General features: G+C 37.9%; 1 protein-coding gene across 1 annotated transcript in view; it reads right to left on the bottom strand.

Annotated features, from left to right (window-relative positions):
• The window catches only part of LOC101417236 (olfactory receptor 7A17-like), a 69720-nt gene extending 67865 nt beyond the window's left edge, over positions 1-1855 (bottom strand). Inside the window, exons 1-2 of the mRNA XM_058290412.2 lie at positions 1837-1855; positions 539-557 (exon numbers count right to left, since the gene is read on the bottom strand). Of these exons, the coding sequence (XP_058146395.2) occupies positions 539-557; positions 1837-1855 (38 nt within the window). The remainder of the gene's footprint in view (positions 1-538; positions 558-1836) is intronic.
• Positions 1856-17556: the final 15701 nt, after the last annotated feature.

Raw genomic sequence — 17556 nt, forward strand, 5'->3', positions numbered from 1 at the left:
TTTGGACCACTGAAGTGTTACAACTGTGGCAGGGGAGGATCATTTGTGTGGTGTGTCAGTGACAGGATCTCAGGGCTTCTTATACCAGTCTTGGCTCTTTTCCCAAAGTCAGGTATAAGTTATCAGGAAAATGGTCCATGTCTGACTGGGCTTTAGCTGCTCGAGCCTTTTATCTGTCACATGGCTGGATCAACATGACTGAATTATTTCTCCCATGTCTGTGACTTCACCTGAGTCCCTTAATATCAGAGCTAGCAAGGGGGCACTTACTCCATCTGAGTCACAACCTCTGAATTAGGTTATCAAAACCCTAATCCTAACTGGTGATATAAGCAAAGACCTGTCAGCTAAATTGAATGCCATTACAAGGTATCATACCGACAGGAATTTATTAGCTTGTAAACATAATCTTTCTATTTTGGGGATTCATAAAAATAATCTCAAACTGTGACAGATTCTATGGCACTGGATAAGGCATTCTGTAAGTCTACATGTGGTAGTTTCACAGAAGCATTGCCTACGAAGAAAGCATCCATACCCAAAGTACAGCTCTATTCCTGTAAGGAAAAAAAAAGAAAAGAAAAGACAGCACAGCACCTTCTATTATGAAAGTGGTCTAAAGTAAACAACCTGCCACCAGGTAACAGGTTGATCATCTTATGGAATGGAGCCATAACGAGTGTGGTTTCTGCTGCTGGAAGATTTGACACTCAGCAGTGGCCATAGCCAGGTAGACTTTGTTGAAGGAAAGACCTTTTTCCTGTCCATGCATAAACTCCATCCCTACTATGATGGTCATGTTGTTAGTGAGTCCACTAAACAATGACAAGAGTAACTGGTGAAAGAGGTCACTGGTAACTACAGATTCAGTCAACTTATCCACTTGAATATTAAAATTCTCCCCTGCTTAAGTCATCCTCTGGTGAGCAATCACTTGGACACAAATATCTTCCTCTTTTTGCCCATTCAGGAGGGTATATGCACATACCTCTTCTGAAGACATCCTTGTCAACAATTTTCCATTCGTGTTTGTTCCAAATCCCTGATCATTCAGCAAAATTATGGATCACAGCTTATGAATCAATACACAAATGCACTTCTGGCTGTTTTTCCTTCTGAACAAAATGCATAACCAGGGACACTACTCTAAATTCTGCCCAGTGGAAGGATTTCCCTTCACCACTGCCTTTAAAGGATATCTCAGAATGAAGATGTAGTGCAACAGTTGTCCACTTACAGATGATGACTGTGTAACATGTAGAGAAATTTCATGACAAGACCCAAATTGTCTTTCCTCCATCAACTCATCATGGGGATCTCCCAATAAGGCCATTGCTGCTGCCTGGAAAGTAAAGGCATTGGGGGGAAGTGGATTTGACCCAATGGATAGGGCATCTGCCTATCACATGGGAGGTCCAAGGTTCAAACTCAGTGCCTCCTGACCCATGTGGTGAGCTGGCCCATGTGCAGTGTTGATGTGTGCAAGGAGTGCCATGCCACGCAGGGTTGTTCCCCACATAGGAAAGTCCCATGTGCAAGAAGTGCAGCTTGTAAAGAGAGCCACCTGGAGCAAAAAAAGTGCAGCTTTCCCAGGAATGGTGCCGAACACATGCAGAGCTGACACAGCAAGATGACACAACAAAAAAAAATGAGACGCAGATTGTGGGTGCTGCTGACAAGAATACAAGTGAACACAGAGGAACACACAGTGAATAGACACAGAAAGCAGACAACGGAGGGGGGGATGGGAAAGGGGAGAGAAATAAACAAACAAATAAATAAGGCAATGGGGCAGGATTGGGAGTGATGGGCCTTTGGCTTCTTCCTACAGCTTACCTGTTCGAGCATGAGTCATATCGGTTAAGCAAGCATTTGGCCTGTGCAAGACCCCAAAACAGGACAACCACTGTTTTTCAAAAGGAGAGATCATATCTACAGCAGATGGCAGGGCTTTGCTCCAAATTCCTAAGGGTCTGTACTGTGAATCTCCCTTAGGGTTATGCCAAAAGCTCAAAAGATCCAGTCTTATTTGCCACTGAAATTTCCAGCACCATTGCATTGCTGGGTCATAAGACCCAAGTGGCAAAGAAGCATATACAGCAGCCTTAACTGTTGAAGAGACTCCTCTTGTCCAAGTTACCTGCCCAAACTAGCAGGTTTTAAGGTCATTTGGTAAATGAGCTGGAATAACAGTCCCAAATGAGGAATATGCTGCCTCCATAATCCAAAGAGGACAAATCCCATCTTTGAGGGTGTATCTAGAAATGACATCCACCTCTAGATGCCTACATTTCACTGAGGTGGAAAATCCTTGAGTTTTCGTTGATTTTACCTGCCACTCTCTGACATGCAAATGCTTTACCAATAAGTCGAGTAGTTGCTACTTCCTGCTCACCAGGTCACATAATGTCCTCAATAGAATGGACAAAAGTTGGGAAACTGAGTTGGCCCAGTGGTTAGGGCATCCGTCTACCACATGGGAGGGCCGCGGTTCAAACCCCCGGCCTCCTTGACCCGTGTGGAGCTGGCCCATGCGCAGTGCTGATACGCGCAAGGAGTGCCCTGCCACGCAGGGGTGTCCCCGCCTAGGGGAGCCCCATGCGCAAGGAGTGTGCCCCATAAGGAGAGCTGCCCAGCACGAAAGAAAGTGCAGCCTGCCCAGGAATGGCACCGCCCACACTTCCTGTGCCGCTGAAGACAACAGATGTGGACAAAGAAACAAGACGCAGCAAATAAACACAGAGAACAGACAACCGGGGGAGGGGTGAATTACATAAATAAATAAATCTTAAAAAAAAAAAAAATGGACAAAAGTGTTGTCTCCTGGAAGGAAATGGTGATCAAGTAACCTACAGTTGATTACACCTGAAGTGACAGGGAAAGTGTATTTCTTTCTAACATTGCCAACTGAAAGCAAAGCTTTTCTGGTTGATCTTTTCTAAAAGGAAAAAACAACAACAAAATATTTTTTTAGATTAATACCTGCAGACCATGGATATTAGCTTCCCAAATTCTACAGCCATACAATGGGTTCACTTTTATAGCAAGAATATAGTGTCAAACACTTTTTAAGCTAGGAGAAATCCAACATCATGTAGTAAGCAAAGGGATACTTTGTCCTTGAAGACTGTCCTAGGGCTAGTTAATAGCCATCTTTGGATTCTTGGCTTGTCTCTTCAATGTCAGGACACATAATGAGGTCATCTCTTTTCTCTTCTGGGTTCTTTTTCTTTCCAGCATTTTGCTATGGCCTTCTCCAAGTGGTCTTCTCTATAAGGCCTCCAGTAATAGGATTACTGATTCAGTTGCCTACTTCTTAACTAAAAATAACATCTTCAAAATTTCTATATGCAATGGATGCATACTCACAGGAATGCATTAAGATTAAGAAAATATTTTTCTGGGATATTTAATTCAAACTACCACTCTACTTACAAGTGGATGTGTTAATTTGCTCAAGCAATGACACCACTTTGGGAACAGAAGCTGCAATAGGAGTCAGCATCTGATTACATTAATGATAATCCCCTATCACCATGTAAGATCCATCTGTTTTCTGCACAGGCCAAATAGAAGAGTTGAATGGGGATGTGGTGGGAATCCCCACCTCTGCATCATTCAATTTCTTGATGGTGACACTAATATCTGCAAACCCTCCAGGAATCCACTATTATTTTTGTTTCGATGTTTTGTTAGTTAGAGGCAATTCCATTGGCTTCCACTTGGCCCAAATTCCACAGGTCAGGGAACCAGTGAGGGGCTTTTGTCCATTGTTAGTACGTTTATTTAAATTATTCCTTCTGGAACTGAGGAAATAGCCACAGAAAGGGATGGTAACCCACTGGAATTAATACAGAGACAGACCTGAGCTAAAACTCCATTGATAACTGACTTCCATAAAGCCCTACATTTCCTGAGGGGGGCAGAGTGACATTTTAAGTCTAATGAAATTCATGTCAATCTGAGCTAGTATCTGTTAATCCCTGATATGTCTGATCATTTCCTTTTCCCTAGTGCACAATCACCCAAGTTAAAGTTCCTTGGTCTATTTAGGGATTGTTGGAAGGAAGATTAACAATATAAATATTTGGTAGCATAGGAGGGTCTTTGCCCACATGTCCTGATCTTGGTTTCATTCAAGATTTTCTGGGCCAGTAAGCTGTTCAAAATCTGGGAAGTGATTGAAAGGCCATTAATTTGATTTTATGATTGTTAATCTTTTTTACTTACCTGAAGACTTCTGCTTATAGATAAAGATATCAAGTAAGAATCCAGTAGACTACCCAACCATTCCACTTCTGGTTACTGCAAAAGCAATTAGTCAACACCACATGTGATAGATGAAAAATGTACTTATTAAAAAGTTCTTTTCTCAAGCAGATCTGAAAAATTCAAATACCTTCTCCCAATCAGGTTGAAATGGTTTTCTATTAAATTAATATTAGTAACTTAGCTTTTGTTCTTAGTGCCTCCAAGGACAATAACCAACTCTTCCCAATTCTACTTCCAGATTATCAGGAATAAGATAACATCTCAAAACAAAACCACAGAATGGCTCCATAATTGCCTCATAGCCCAGTAAATCTGTAACTTTCATCAGCCTCTGAACTGGGACAGCAAGCAAGAGGTTGGCATACTTGAAATAACAGAGAACCAAGAAAGATATCCACATCTTCCCCATGTGAACATTTTAAAAAATCCAGTGTCATCAATGAGGTGAGAGGAATGCATCATTCAGTCATCACTTAATGGTGAAACCCTCCTCCCTTTTCTTTGCCTACAAAAACCCTAGCTCCCGTTCTCACTATGAACTGCTTTTGGGAAATTTCTCTTTTCCTTGCTGGTGCCCTTTTAATAAATCACCTTCTCATTGAGAGATGTTTTTTATCCTTTGCAGTACCAGATTGGATGGACCCTTCTATTGGAGACAGTCATAGTCATGGTAACACAGTTCTCTGTGAGTCAGACTATTCTGATAACTGCTAGTACTCTGCTCTCCACTCTGATAGTCACATCCAATTTGTCTTTGGAGGTTAAGTGCTGTCAGTTACTTCTGCCTAACTGGAATGCAATCATCCCCATTGTATTCAAGGAACCAAGATCAGTGATGGCAATTCCCTCACTAATAACTTGTGTACAGAGAAATGTGAGCACAAGGTCCTTCAAGGATATGAAGGAGATTCATAATTTATTACTTAAAATAATTGTAAAAGGTGTGTCCTCTGAACAATCCTTGGGTGTGTGAAAAGTTTCTACATGATGAATCCCCTCCAAAATTCAAATCTTTCTAAGCCCAGGGTTGCACAGGATGTGGGTCACAGAACTGGAAATACTTTCAGCTTCCTTATAGCAGCTCATTAGCACTTCTCCTTTTTACTTCTACCCAGGAGTCATTATTTCCTGGAGGGGCAGTGGTCTGGACAGAAAGACATTTTTTTACAACTGATTCTGTGTTCTCAATACACCAACTCTGAGTCAGAGGAATCCCATTTTATGATTTCTCCTCCATATATTCCCCTGACTTCTGCAGATATAAACTCCTAGCAACTTACCTATCCTTTCATTTGAAATATTTTCCAAAGTTCAAGAATGAGGTGCCCACCTGGACAATGTTGTTTAGATCTCCAAAGCGCTGACATGACTTGAGGCTAGAGCCCTTGTCATTTCTTCTAGATATTTGCTATTCTTTTCAATAAAGAGGAAACTGTATTCATTAGATATGATACTATGGATCCAATACTACTTTGCTTGATAAGGCTTTGCCAAAACAATTAAGAATGCCATGCTGATAACTAAAATCACCAACTGTCAATTGGTCCTTCATTTATAAAATGTTTGGTCATTAAAGAAATATATTTAGAGCTTCTTGTACAACAGATACTGAGATTAGCTACGTGAAATATATTTTCATTTTTTGCCGAACATATCCTTGAATAGTACTCAATTTATTTTGTTAATAGACCTATTAATGTTTCTACTGATATAAGATTAAGCAACAAATAAAAAGCTATATATATATTTAAAGTTCACACTCTCATAAAAAATTACAATTCCAAATTTGCATTGTAACTGTTGGAGAAAAACAGTGTTCACTGGGATAGAGAGACTGATTGAACACGGGTAGAAAATGTGCTAAATATAACAGACAAGACCATAAAGACCTTGGAAAGCAATATAGGGAAGCATCTACAGGAAATTTTAATAGGAGATGGCTTCATGAACTTCACACCAAAATAACAAGCAGCAAAAGAATAAGTAGATGAATGGGACTTACTCAGAATTAAAGCATTTTGCATCTCAAAGGAGTTTGTCAAGAAAGTGAAAAGACAGCCTACCCAATGGGAGAAAATATTTGGTAATCATATATTTGATAGGAGACTAAAATCCTGCAAATATAAACAACCCCTATATCTCAAAATTAAAGAAAAACAACCCATTTTAAAAATGCGGATAAGATTTAAACAGACACTTCTCCAAAGAAGAAATACAAATGCCTATAAAGTACATGAAAAAATGCTCAAAATCACTAGCTGTTAAGGAAATGCCTACAACTACAAGCGGGACAATTGAATCCATCATCCATGTGGAATCTAAGCCCCTTCTTGATATACAGGTGGAGTGGACATAAACATCCCAGGGTCCACACGATGGAGAAATAGATTGGACTTAGGGTTATTCTACTATGGAACTGGTGTGATTAGTAATGGAAGAAAATGTAGCATTGATGTGGAGAAAGTGGCCATCGTACCTGCTGAGGGTAGGGAGAGGGAAGAAGAAATATGTTGTAGGGGCATTTTCAGGACTTTGAGTCATTCTGGATAGTACTGCAGGGACAGTTGCTGGACATTGTATGTTCTGCCATGGCCCTCTGGGAATTGTGTCTCTCAAGAGAATTGGTGTATCCCAATGGGTGAGGGCTGTTGCGTATGTCAAACCCTTATCATTGTTGCAAATATCTTCAAAATATGGTCCTTCAATTAATGAAGATTGATTGTCGCTGTGGGCCCTGAGGGGAGAGAGGTATTGAATAGATGGAATCAGTGTATCTGTGGGGCAATGGAAGTGTTCCACAAGATAATGCAATGATGGACATAGAACATATTAAATTACACCAAAAATGTTTAAAAGTCTATAGGCTAAAAGGTAAACCATAATGTAAAACTTAACAATAACTAAAAATTTAGAAAATTGTATAGTCTAAATTATAAACCATAATGAAAACCAAAATTGAACCATGTTTCAAAGCTATGTTTCAATATTTTTACATGAGCTGCAGGAAATATAATATGAACATGTAAAAATATTCCTGGAGAAGAGACAAAGTGTTTGATGTTGGATATGTGTGATTACCCTATACTATATATTTGAATTACTGTGATCTAAAAATTTTGTGAAGACAACCTTAACAATTAGAAAAAAGAAAAGATGTAGACACTGAGGAAGAAATGATAAGAAATTGCCTTGCCACTGTACATACAGTGCAAGACCTATTGCAGTGATGAAAGGCAAAATGAAAAATCAAAGCTTTTTCATTTTTTCATTTTTTTGATGTCCCAATTTATTTTTACTTTACTTAATTTTTCTAAGTTATATTGTATTTGGTATATAGCCTTTAAAACCATGCCTATATTTCATTTTAATATTAATGAAACTTGGCAATATATTAAGCTTCATTTTTGAAGAAGTTTAGGACCACAGAGAGGTTCAACTGTGGCAGGGGAGGAACACTGGTGTGGGGTATTAATTTAAGGGGGACACTTGGTTGGGAGGGAGTTCTCCAGGACATGTACACAGGGTACATAATAATGTCTGGATATTTTCATAGTAGTTAAAATTAAAAATGACAAGTGTGGGATTGCTGGGTTTCTAGTCATGGGAGTTCTATCACATTTCCCAATGGAAGAGCAACAATCCCCCAAGAGCAATAGCAAAGACCAATAAAAACGGATGTTCCAACAATGAGCACTTGATACTGATGACTATGCTTATTAGCCTGTGCACCTGAAAAATGAACGAGGTCTAGAATTGCAGGGTGCCTAAGTGTTACCTCCTGAGAGCCTCCAAGTTCCTCAAATGTGGCCACTCCCTTAACCAAACTCAGCATGTAGATGCATTACCTTCCTCCAAGCATGGTACATGACTCCTGGGGATTAGCCCCCCTGGCGCTGAGGGATTACTACCAAGCACCAGCTCATGACGTAATTAGAAAAAACTTTGAATAAAACAGTCAACTCAGACAAGCAGAATATCTCAGCCTACATGTAATATCAGGTGTAAAAGCTTCTTTTTGACCTTGAATAAAAGGGAAAAATGGAACGGACAAATGAGTTTATATGACTATGAGTCTCCAAAAAGATTTCAGAGGTCTTCTAAGGGGACACACTTATGCAAAACTCAGCAAGGTCCCAGAGACAACCAAAGTAGATACAACCCCAGGGACTGGTTCTCCTGAGGGCTACTGAGACCCACAGGTCTGTGATCATGGCAGATGGCTCTGGAGTTCAGTGCCATATCCATTGGCCCTTCTTTGGATTTTGTGTTCCTGAGTATGATGGAGTTGGGCTCAGATATGACCTTTCTACACATGTCTCTTATTTCAATTTTACTGAGCCTGTGGCTGGCACTGGGGTTATTGTATACTCAGGAGACCTGAATCTCTGGACTGTCCCTGTGACAGCCAGGCCCTGAGCCTCAGCAGACATGCAACTCCTACCCTCTGGCTTTTTGGACTTATCCCAGCCAGCTAACATGGAGGTGAAGGTCAACCACCACTCCAGGAGCCAACAGTGCCTATAAATGCAAGCAGGAGAATTGCATTCATCATCCATGAGGAATCTAAACCCCCTCTCAATATAGAGGTGGAGTGGACATAACCATCACAGGATTTAGTTATAGACTATGGTTTAGAGTGAACTTACTGATATTCTATTATGGAACTATTTTGATTAGTATTGCAAGAAATTGTAGCATTGATGTGCAGAAAGTAGCCACGGTAGCTGCTGAGGGTTGGGAGAGGGAAGAAAGGATTCGATATGGTGGCATTTTCAGGGCTTTGATTTGTCCTGGATGGTACTGCAGGGACAGATGCTGGACATTGCTTGTCCTTCTGTGTCACACTGGGTGAACTGCGGGAAAGTGTAAACTACAATGTAAACTATTACCCATGTGGTGCAGGAGTGCTCCAAAATGTATTCACCATGTGCCATGATGAAGAAAGATGTTGTTGATGTGGTAGGAGTGGGGCGAGGGTTTGGGGGCATATATGGGGACCTCTTATATTTTTTGAATGTAACATTTTAAAAAATAGAGAAGAAACAATTAAAAAAATGCCTCAAAATCTCTTTGCTCTTTCATGTGTGTTGCATGTGTGTGTGTGTTCAAAAGCTCATTGTGTATCACAAAGTCATTAAAGTCTGTCTGAAATTCAGAAATGGGCAAAGATTTTTGGAATTCCCTGAAATAAAGGCAAGAAAAGTTTGGAAAGAAAGCCAGTTCTTTCTTAAGTGGAAAATGCACAGTAAATAGAGGGTCAAACCAAAAATGGAAGTTGCAGAGAAAACAGGAAGTCAACATGGTACAGAAGCTCCTGCAACCTCAACACCACACACAGCAGTTCTCACTGCACCTGCCTTGTCATGGTCTCCACATCATGCTCTCATCTACCTGTTAGACCTGGGCTTGCCCCATGTTTATAGGACATTATTGATATTCATATGGCTCCATATTGGTAAAGAATGTACTTTCTCACGTGTCCAGGATAATGTTCTTTACTTTGTTATTCTTGGTTTTTGTGTTTTGATCTTTTTGGACAACCAGTATGCATACTTGAGTCCTGGTGGTGAACCTCATACAATGTAAAAAGTCTTTTCAAAACAACACTCTATATAGTCCTTAAAATGCCATGGCATCCATGCTTTTACCCTGGTTAACTTTATTCATGTGCTATGACATTGAGGACCTCAGGTCAAACATGTACACACTTCAAAGTACTCTGACATGTCCAGTATAATGCAAGGGTCCAAATCAGCAGGTAGTATACCTGTGTGTTTTCACAATTGTGCATGATTTTCTGCACATTCACATAGAAAATAAACTTTAAAGAAAAGAAAAGTTATGAAATAAAATGAATGGCAATGAAAAGCAAAATTGTTAAATATATTTTATTCAAAGGAACTGTATTAACAAAATAGAATAGAAAATATAAATCTAACATTTGATTTAAAACATATGACAGAAACATACTGACCGTAACATGGTTCACAAACTGAAAATCAAATTGGCAAAGATCTGAATATAAAAGAATATGAAAATGAGGTCATCTAAAATGCAAGAAAGAATCAGTATCTAAAGTTATATTTTAAACTGTACTAATACATGATTCATATATGCAAATGAAAAATTATAACGTGATCTTAACTTGAATGAGAAAAAAGAACGCTTTTCACTTGATGACAGAGGTGCCGCTCCTTTTAAAATACATTTAGCCTACAAAGGAAAAATGAACAATGAGAAAAGAACATGTCAATACATACGCATGGTAATTTATTAACATAAAAGATGCAGTAAAACTCACTGTTTTGTAAAGTAATTGGGGAATCTCAATTTGTAGCACTGATAGATTTGACCAAGGAAAATTATTTAACTTTGACCCTTTTCCCATTAATGCATCTATACATACAGAAAATAATTAAATGACAAAGAGCAAAGTTCGGGGGAAATGCAATTTTTCTTTGAACTAATGCAATAAAAAGACAAGAATAAAATCACTGTACAAAGAACATGAACAGAGAGAGAAACAAAGGAAGGAAATGACTAACAAAGTCACAGATATCTATTCAGCCTCACATGTAATTAAATTATTTGAAAGGGATATGCTATAGTCTTCTCATACTCACCTATTAAATAAAAAATATTTCATGTGAATAGACATGAAAGAGCATTTAACTGTGCCAAAAAGTGTATGAACTAGATTGCAGGGTAATAAGCCCATGTATTATCTGGATTTCTCTTATCAATACAGAAACATGCTCAAATATACCTCTTTTAAAGAAGAAAAAATATCCTATGCAATGATGGATATAGGCCATGCTAAATATCATGAAAAATGTATAAAAGTATATAGTCTACAATGTAAACATAAGGTAAACCTTAATGTAACCAAAAATTTAGAAAATTTATACAAGTGCAAAGTCTAAAATAGATAACTTATAATGGAGAGTGTTTCAAGCAAGTATATTTATCTTCTTTATTACTTTAATGGGAATTGTTCTTTTGTGTGAGACAAAGGTCCCCAGAAAGGTAATTTGTGGAGGCAAATCTTATACATTGATCAATTACTTATTTGGGTAAGAGTTTCATCTCCTTTATTTTAAATTAAATATGGTTAGATTGTCTCCTAAAGAAATTAGCTACATGTAGGTTTTCTAAATTGTCAAGTGAAGCAGAATAGAATCTAACAAAACGAACATATGTTAGTTAAGGTACTATGTGATCATTTTGCCAAGGTGTAGGTAATTAAACAAATGCCGTAGTTTATTAATTTATGCACTTTCAACTAAAGCCAAACACATTTCCACATGGTCTAATTTTGATTATTTACTCTTGCTTTTTTCTCTGCCCTCGCGGGTATATCATACACACGGAGCTAGAAAACCAAACAAGATTTTCATAATTATTATTGCTTGGATTTTTGGCAAGTACTGAGATTCAACTCATTCTCTTTGCTTTTGTTATTCTTGTCAATGTGCCAGGTCAACTTCACTGGGAACCTACTCATCATCCTGAACATCATCTCAGACTCCCACATCCACAAGCCCACGTATTTCTTTCTCTACAACCTGTACTATGCTGGCTTTGATTTCATCGCCACCACTATCCCAAAAGTGCTGGTAAATATCTATATTCAGAAAAAAGTTGTCACCTATTCAGGCTACCTCACCTAGATATTATTTTCCATTGTTTTTGGGTCCCTGGAGAGTTTACTTTTAGTTTTAATGGCCTATGACCATTAAACTTCATGGCCATCTGTCACTCCCTGCACTGCAAGGCCAACATGAATCCCCAGCTCAGTGTCCTGTTGGGTCCTGGCATCTCACTGTCTTTTCTTTTTTTCTTTCAATCATTATTTTTTATTGTACTTTTTGAAGATACAGAGACCACAAAAAAAGTTACATTAAAAAGTATGAGTTTCCCATACACCCCACACCCCACCCCTCCAGTCTTCCAAAATCAACAACCTCTTTCGTCATTGTGGCACATTCATTGCATTTGATGAATATATCTTGGAGCAATTCTGCCCCACATGGATTAGAGTTTATATTGTAGACTACTCTCTCCCCCAGTAAATCCAGTGTCCCTGCAATATCATTTAGGACAACTCCGAGTCCCAAAAATGTCCCCAAATCACATCTCTTCTTCCCTCTCCCTGCCCTCAGCAACTACCATGACCACTTTCTCCCCATCAATGTTACAGTTTCTTTCTATAATACTTCTATAGTATTATACTTTCATATACAATACTTCTATAGTAGAATACCAGTTAGTCCACTCTAATACAGATTTTATTTCTCCATGTCAGTGGACCCTACTTTGGAATTTGTGCTCCTGAGCGTAATGGAGGTGAACTCAGATGTGATGTTTTTACAAATGCCTCTTCTGTCACTTTTACTGTACCTGTGGTTAGTACTGGGGTTGGTCTATGCTCCAGAGATATGAATCTATGGATTGGCCATGTGCATCTGGGCCCTCACCTCAGCAGAGTAGCAACTCCTATTTTCCAATTCTTTAGACTTACCCACATCAGCTAACAGGGAGGTGAATATGGTCAACCAAGACATCAGTGAACTGAGAGAGCATACAACCGCTAACAAGAGAATCTCATCCATCAACCATGTGGGACCTAAGCTTCCTCTCCCCATAGCAGTGAAGTGTTTCACTGTATTGATGGCACTGCTGCTTGAGACCTTGCCAACAGGGAGGTGAATATGGTCAACCAAGACATCAGTGAACTGAGAGAGCATACAACCGCTAACAAGAGAATCTCATCCATCAACCCTGTGGGATCTAAGCTTCCTCTCCCCATAGCAGTGAAGTGTCTCACTGTATTGATGGCACTGCTGCTTGAGACCTTGCCCCCATCCTGAGGATCTCCTTTATGCACAAACATAAAATTCCATAGTTTTTTTTTTTTTTTGCAGTCCCCAAATTCTTAAGTTCACAGGTTCTGACAGGAAATACTGGTGGCCTCAGTGATATATGCCTTGGTCACCCCCTTGCTGAGCCCCTTCATCTACAGCCTGAGGAACAGGGGCACTGGGGAGGATCCTCTGCTAGGCAGCCCCTCTCAGTGATGGGGGACCAACCTCACAAACATGGTACACAATACTAAGGGCAAAAGAAACATTTTAATTTCTTTTGAATTTCCTATTGAAAGAAACTGTTTCTTTAGATCTTTCTTTGGGCTTTTTCTGCCCTCATTCTTATTTATAAAGTTATATCCTGGAGAATATTTTTAAAAAATTACCAATAAGTTTAAATTTGCATAAATATTACTTGTTATACTTTCAGTTATTTTTAGGGGTATTGTGGACATTTTATGAAACTGGATTTTATCTCATACCTGTAATGTATATCCTTACATTATGTCCTTATTAATTTATGCTTATTTTGGTACTATCCTAAAGATTGACTTACAGAGATGTTTTCTGGTTTACCTGACTGAAAAATTTTAAAGATTACCCACCTTTACATCTGGTTCACTTTCTTTTAAATCACAACTTTACTGAATTTTTCTATTAATTCAAAATATGGATTTTCTGAATTTGAGAGTTTTAGTGTTCCCATCTTTGTAAAAACAATGTCTAGTATCATTCTTGGTATGGAGTCTATGCTCAGTTTATATTAGGTGAAAAGAGTGATAAATAGATCATTGGTGCTCACATTTGAGGTCCAGCCTGACCGTTAAAATACAGATTTATAGAATTAATAAAAGCTTTTGAATTGTATGCTTTATTGAGTTTTATCAATAAATTGAAGCTATTTTTAAAAAGCCTTTGGTCTGGCATTATAATTCAGTCATTGAAAAATAATGACCATGGCACTCCTTATTTGCCAACAATCTTTAAGCATTTCAAACACTTTTTATCATTGGATTTTTGCAATAAGTTTTTTGTGTAATTAGCTCCTTATTTTCATATATACACGTGAAGAAATTAAACTTCCAGTAATTAGGTGTGGCATTTTGAAGTTGTATGTCTCTCTAGAAAAACACGCCTTTCAAGTTAATCCACTCATGTGGGTGTGAATCTATTGTAAGTAGCACCTTCTGATGAGGCTACTTCAGTTAAGGTTTGTCCCAAGTCATTCAGGATGGATTTTAATCCTATTAATGGAGGATTTTATAAGAGAATTAAATTCAGATAGAGAGAAAGCCCTGGAAGCCAGAAGCTGAAATAAATGAAATCTGGAGGAGAAGGAAGAGACCAGCAGATGCCAGCCTCTGCCTTTCCATGTGGCAGAACAGCCGAGGATCACTGGCAGGCGGTCTTCAGGAAGAAAGCACCACCTTGATGTAGATTTAATTGGACATATTCTCAGCCTGAAACATGAACAAATGAATTCCCATTGTTTCCGTCAACTCATTTCATGTTATTGCTTTAAGCAGCCTAAGATACTAAAATATTAGGCATCTAGCTCAAGGTGAAAGTTTTGGTGAAGAGACAGAAACAAGACCCAATCTACGCTGTCTGCATTGCGGTCATGCTTTAAGGTATCAGGTGATACTAACTCCCATCAAAATTATTGTAATAAAAGATAAACTCAAAGGAGAAAGGAGTTCTTCTGATTTAAACTCCCCCTTTGGGAAGACTGCTTCTAACTAAGGATTGTTCTTGCTCTTTGAACTTCATTATTACAAATAAATGAAATACTCCTTTAGTACTCTCAGTGTTAACCCTTTCATTGCATCCCATTGGAAGATCATAAATTTTGCAATTTTATTGCCTCATCCTCAAATGTGGTTATAATTTATATTGGGGAAATTGAATTTCATAATATTTTAATATTAGGTTCTTTGATTTTTATACAGTTCAGCCTTTTCTGGGGTATATGTTTTAATTGTATTTATTCTTTATGAAATGTTGGATTATACCAAACTAAAATTTTCTTCTCAAATTTATTGTATTAATATGATGTTTTATGCCTACACTGTTATACTTTGCACTGTACAGTATATTCTAAATATTTTCACTAATTTTTCCTTTGCTTTTATTTTCTTCATAATGTTATGACATGCAGGTTCTTAATGAACATGTGTCCATCAATCATGTTCCTAGTTCTTTCTTTCATGTTCCTCCCATCTCAGTTTATGCTCAAAAAATTAAACTATATTGCATCTAGAATCATATGCTATTTTAGATTTTCCTTCCAAGTTCAGGTATCATAGTAAATAAACTTAATGAAAGAATATAAATTGATTTTGCTTTTAATGAATAAATAATTGCCTTAAAACCATTGATTTAAACAACTTTCATTTCCTCATTTTTAATTGTTTAAATTGGTTTCATTTATTGCTTTTACAGAAGCTTTAGTTTTCATAAATGCTGCAACAAAAATATAGGGGTTTCCCATATAATTTACCCCCACTCCTTCCCACACTTTTCCACGTTAACAGGATCTTTCATTAATGTGGTACATCTATTAAAATTGATGAACATATATTGAAGCATTGTGACTAATTACGGCCTATAGTTTACACTATGATTCACACTTTGCACCACACCTTTATAGATTTCTCAAAATTTATAATATCCTCTATCCAATATTATAACATCATGTAGAGCAATTCCAATATCCCAAAAATGATCCATGTTACATTTATTCTTCCCTATTCCACCCCTCAGTACCTCTGGTGTCCACTGCCTTTACATTAATGTTATAAGTTCTTCCATTACTAGAACAATATGTCTACTTTAGTCCATAGTTGCATTCCCACCTTCTGTTTGTTCATTCCTCAATCTAGAGGGATTTGAGATGGTGATGCTTACTCTGATTCTGGTTGTGTCAGGACTTAGATACCATGGGGAAGATAGGCAAAACTGCCTTCCTTGCAGTCATAGATGCTCTTTTTTGGTGAGGGCCTTTGTCTATCAACAAACTTTTGTTAGTTGTCCTGGGTGAGTCTGATGAATTGGAGGGTTTGTGTTGGCTGCAACTCTGCTGAGATTCATAGCTCAATAGATGTATGAACAGCTGGAAGATTTATGTCTCTGGGACACATTAATGGATATAGTGCTAATGATAAGTTCAAATAAAAATGAGATTCACAACCATGTGTAGGAAAATTATAAATGAGACCAGTTATACATTGTAGAGATAGGTTATCATACTTTCCAATGTAAGGCCCACTGACTGTGCTTAATTCCTGGGGCTTTCTGTCCTGCCTAGAGTTTCCAGATGTCTCTAGAGCCCCTAAGATCTCAACAATGCCACTTTTTATTTATAATAACATATTATTTTAAAGAGTTTGTTCATAATTACTCTGATGCAATATAGTTCTATTTTCCCTAAAGCTACTTTCACAATTTTGTGATAAGCAAAACTTAATAATACATTTAACAAAGAGAAAGTCAAATCTTCCTTATTTAGCCTTCTTTTAAAAATTATTGTGTTCTGTTTTTCTTTGGTAAAACCTGGATAAGTGGCATTTCCAATTTACATCTGAGAAATTTCATTAATAGAAGAAATCTGATTTTAGTTACAGAGGCAAAATATAGCTAAACCTGCATTTTAGGCTTTACAAGGTGTATGAGTTATCTGTTGCTGTTATAGAAAATTACCACTAATTAATGTTTCAAACAACATAAGCATTATCTTTCAGTTCTTGAGGACAAATTTCCAAAGTAGTTCAAAATGGTCTACTACCAATGTGCAATGTATTGGAAGAGATGTAATATCTTGTGGAGGCTCTAAGGAAATACCTGTTTTTCCTGCATTTTCCAGATTCTAAAGTATGCCTTAGCTCAGAATTCCATTCTATTTTCTAAGCCATTAAAGGACAGTCAGGTCTTTTTCACATCACATCACTCAGACACAGGCTTTCTGACTTCTTTCAGATCATTTAAGACCCACTGTGATATGTCAGGTCCATTCTGAATATCCAAGAACATCTCCTTACCTCAAAGTCAGTTGATTGGCAAATTTAATTCCACCTACTGTCTTTTTGCTCATGTGCCATGTAGTTTAATTTATTTCAAGTTTACAGGAATTAGGAGGTGTACATCTTTAGGAAGCCATTATTCTGTCTATAATATTATGTTCCCCAATTTTGGCTAAAGAGTTTTAAGGTGAAGTCTTAGGTGGAGCATCTACAGATACATGCAATTTCATTCTTAAAAATAGTTTCAGGTGGGAGAGGCTGCGGAGTCATAGAAGTGGGGCTTCCCACTGGGGTTGGATCCTTCACAGCCATTTTCTGTCCCTTCATACCTCATTGGAGACAGGAACCAAGCAGGGCTGCATTGAAAGCTCAAGTTGAACAAAGTTCAGAAAGCTTTTTAG

The sequence above is a fragment of the Dasypus novemcinctus genome, chromosome 30, assembly GCF_030445035.2.
Source record: "Dasypus novemcinctus isolate mDasNov1 chromosome 30, mDasNov1.1.hap2, whole genome shotgun sequence".
Lineage (NCBI taxonomy): Eukaryota > Metazoa > Chordata > Mammalia > Cingulata > Dasypodidae > Dasypus > Dasypus novemcinctus.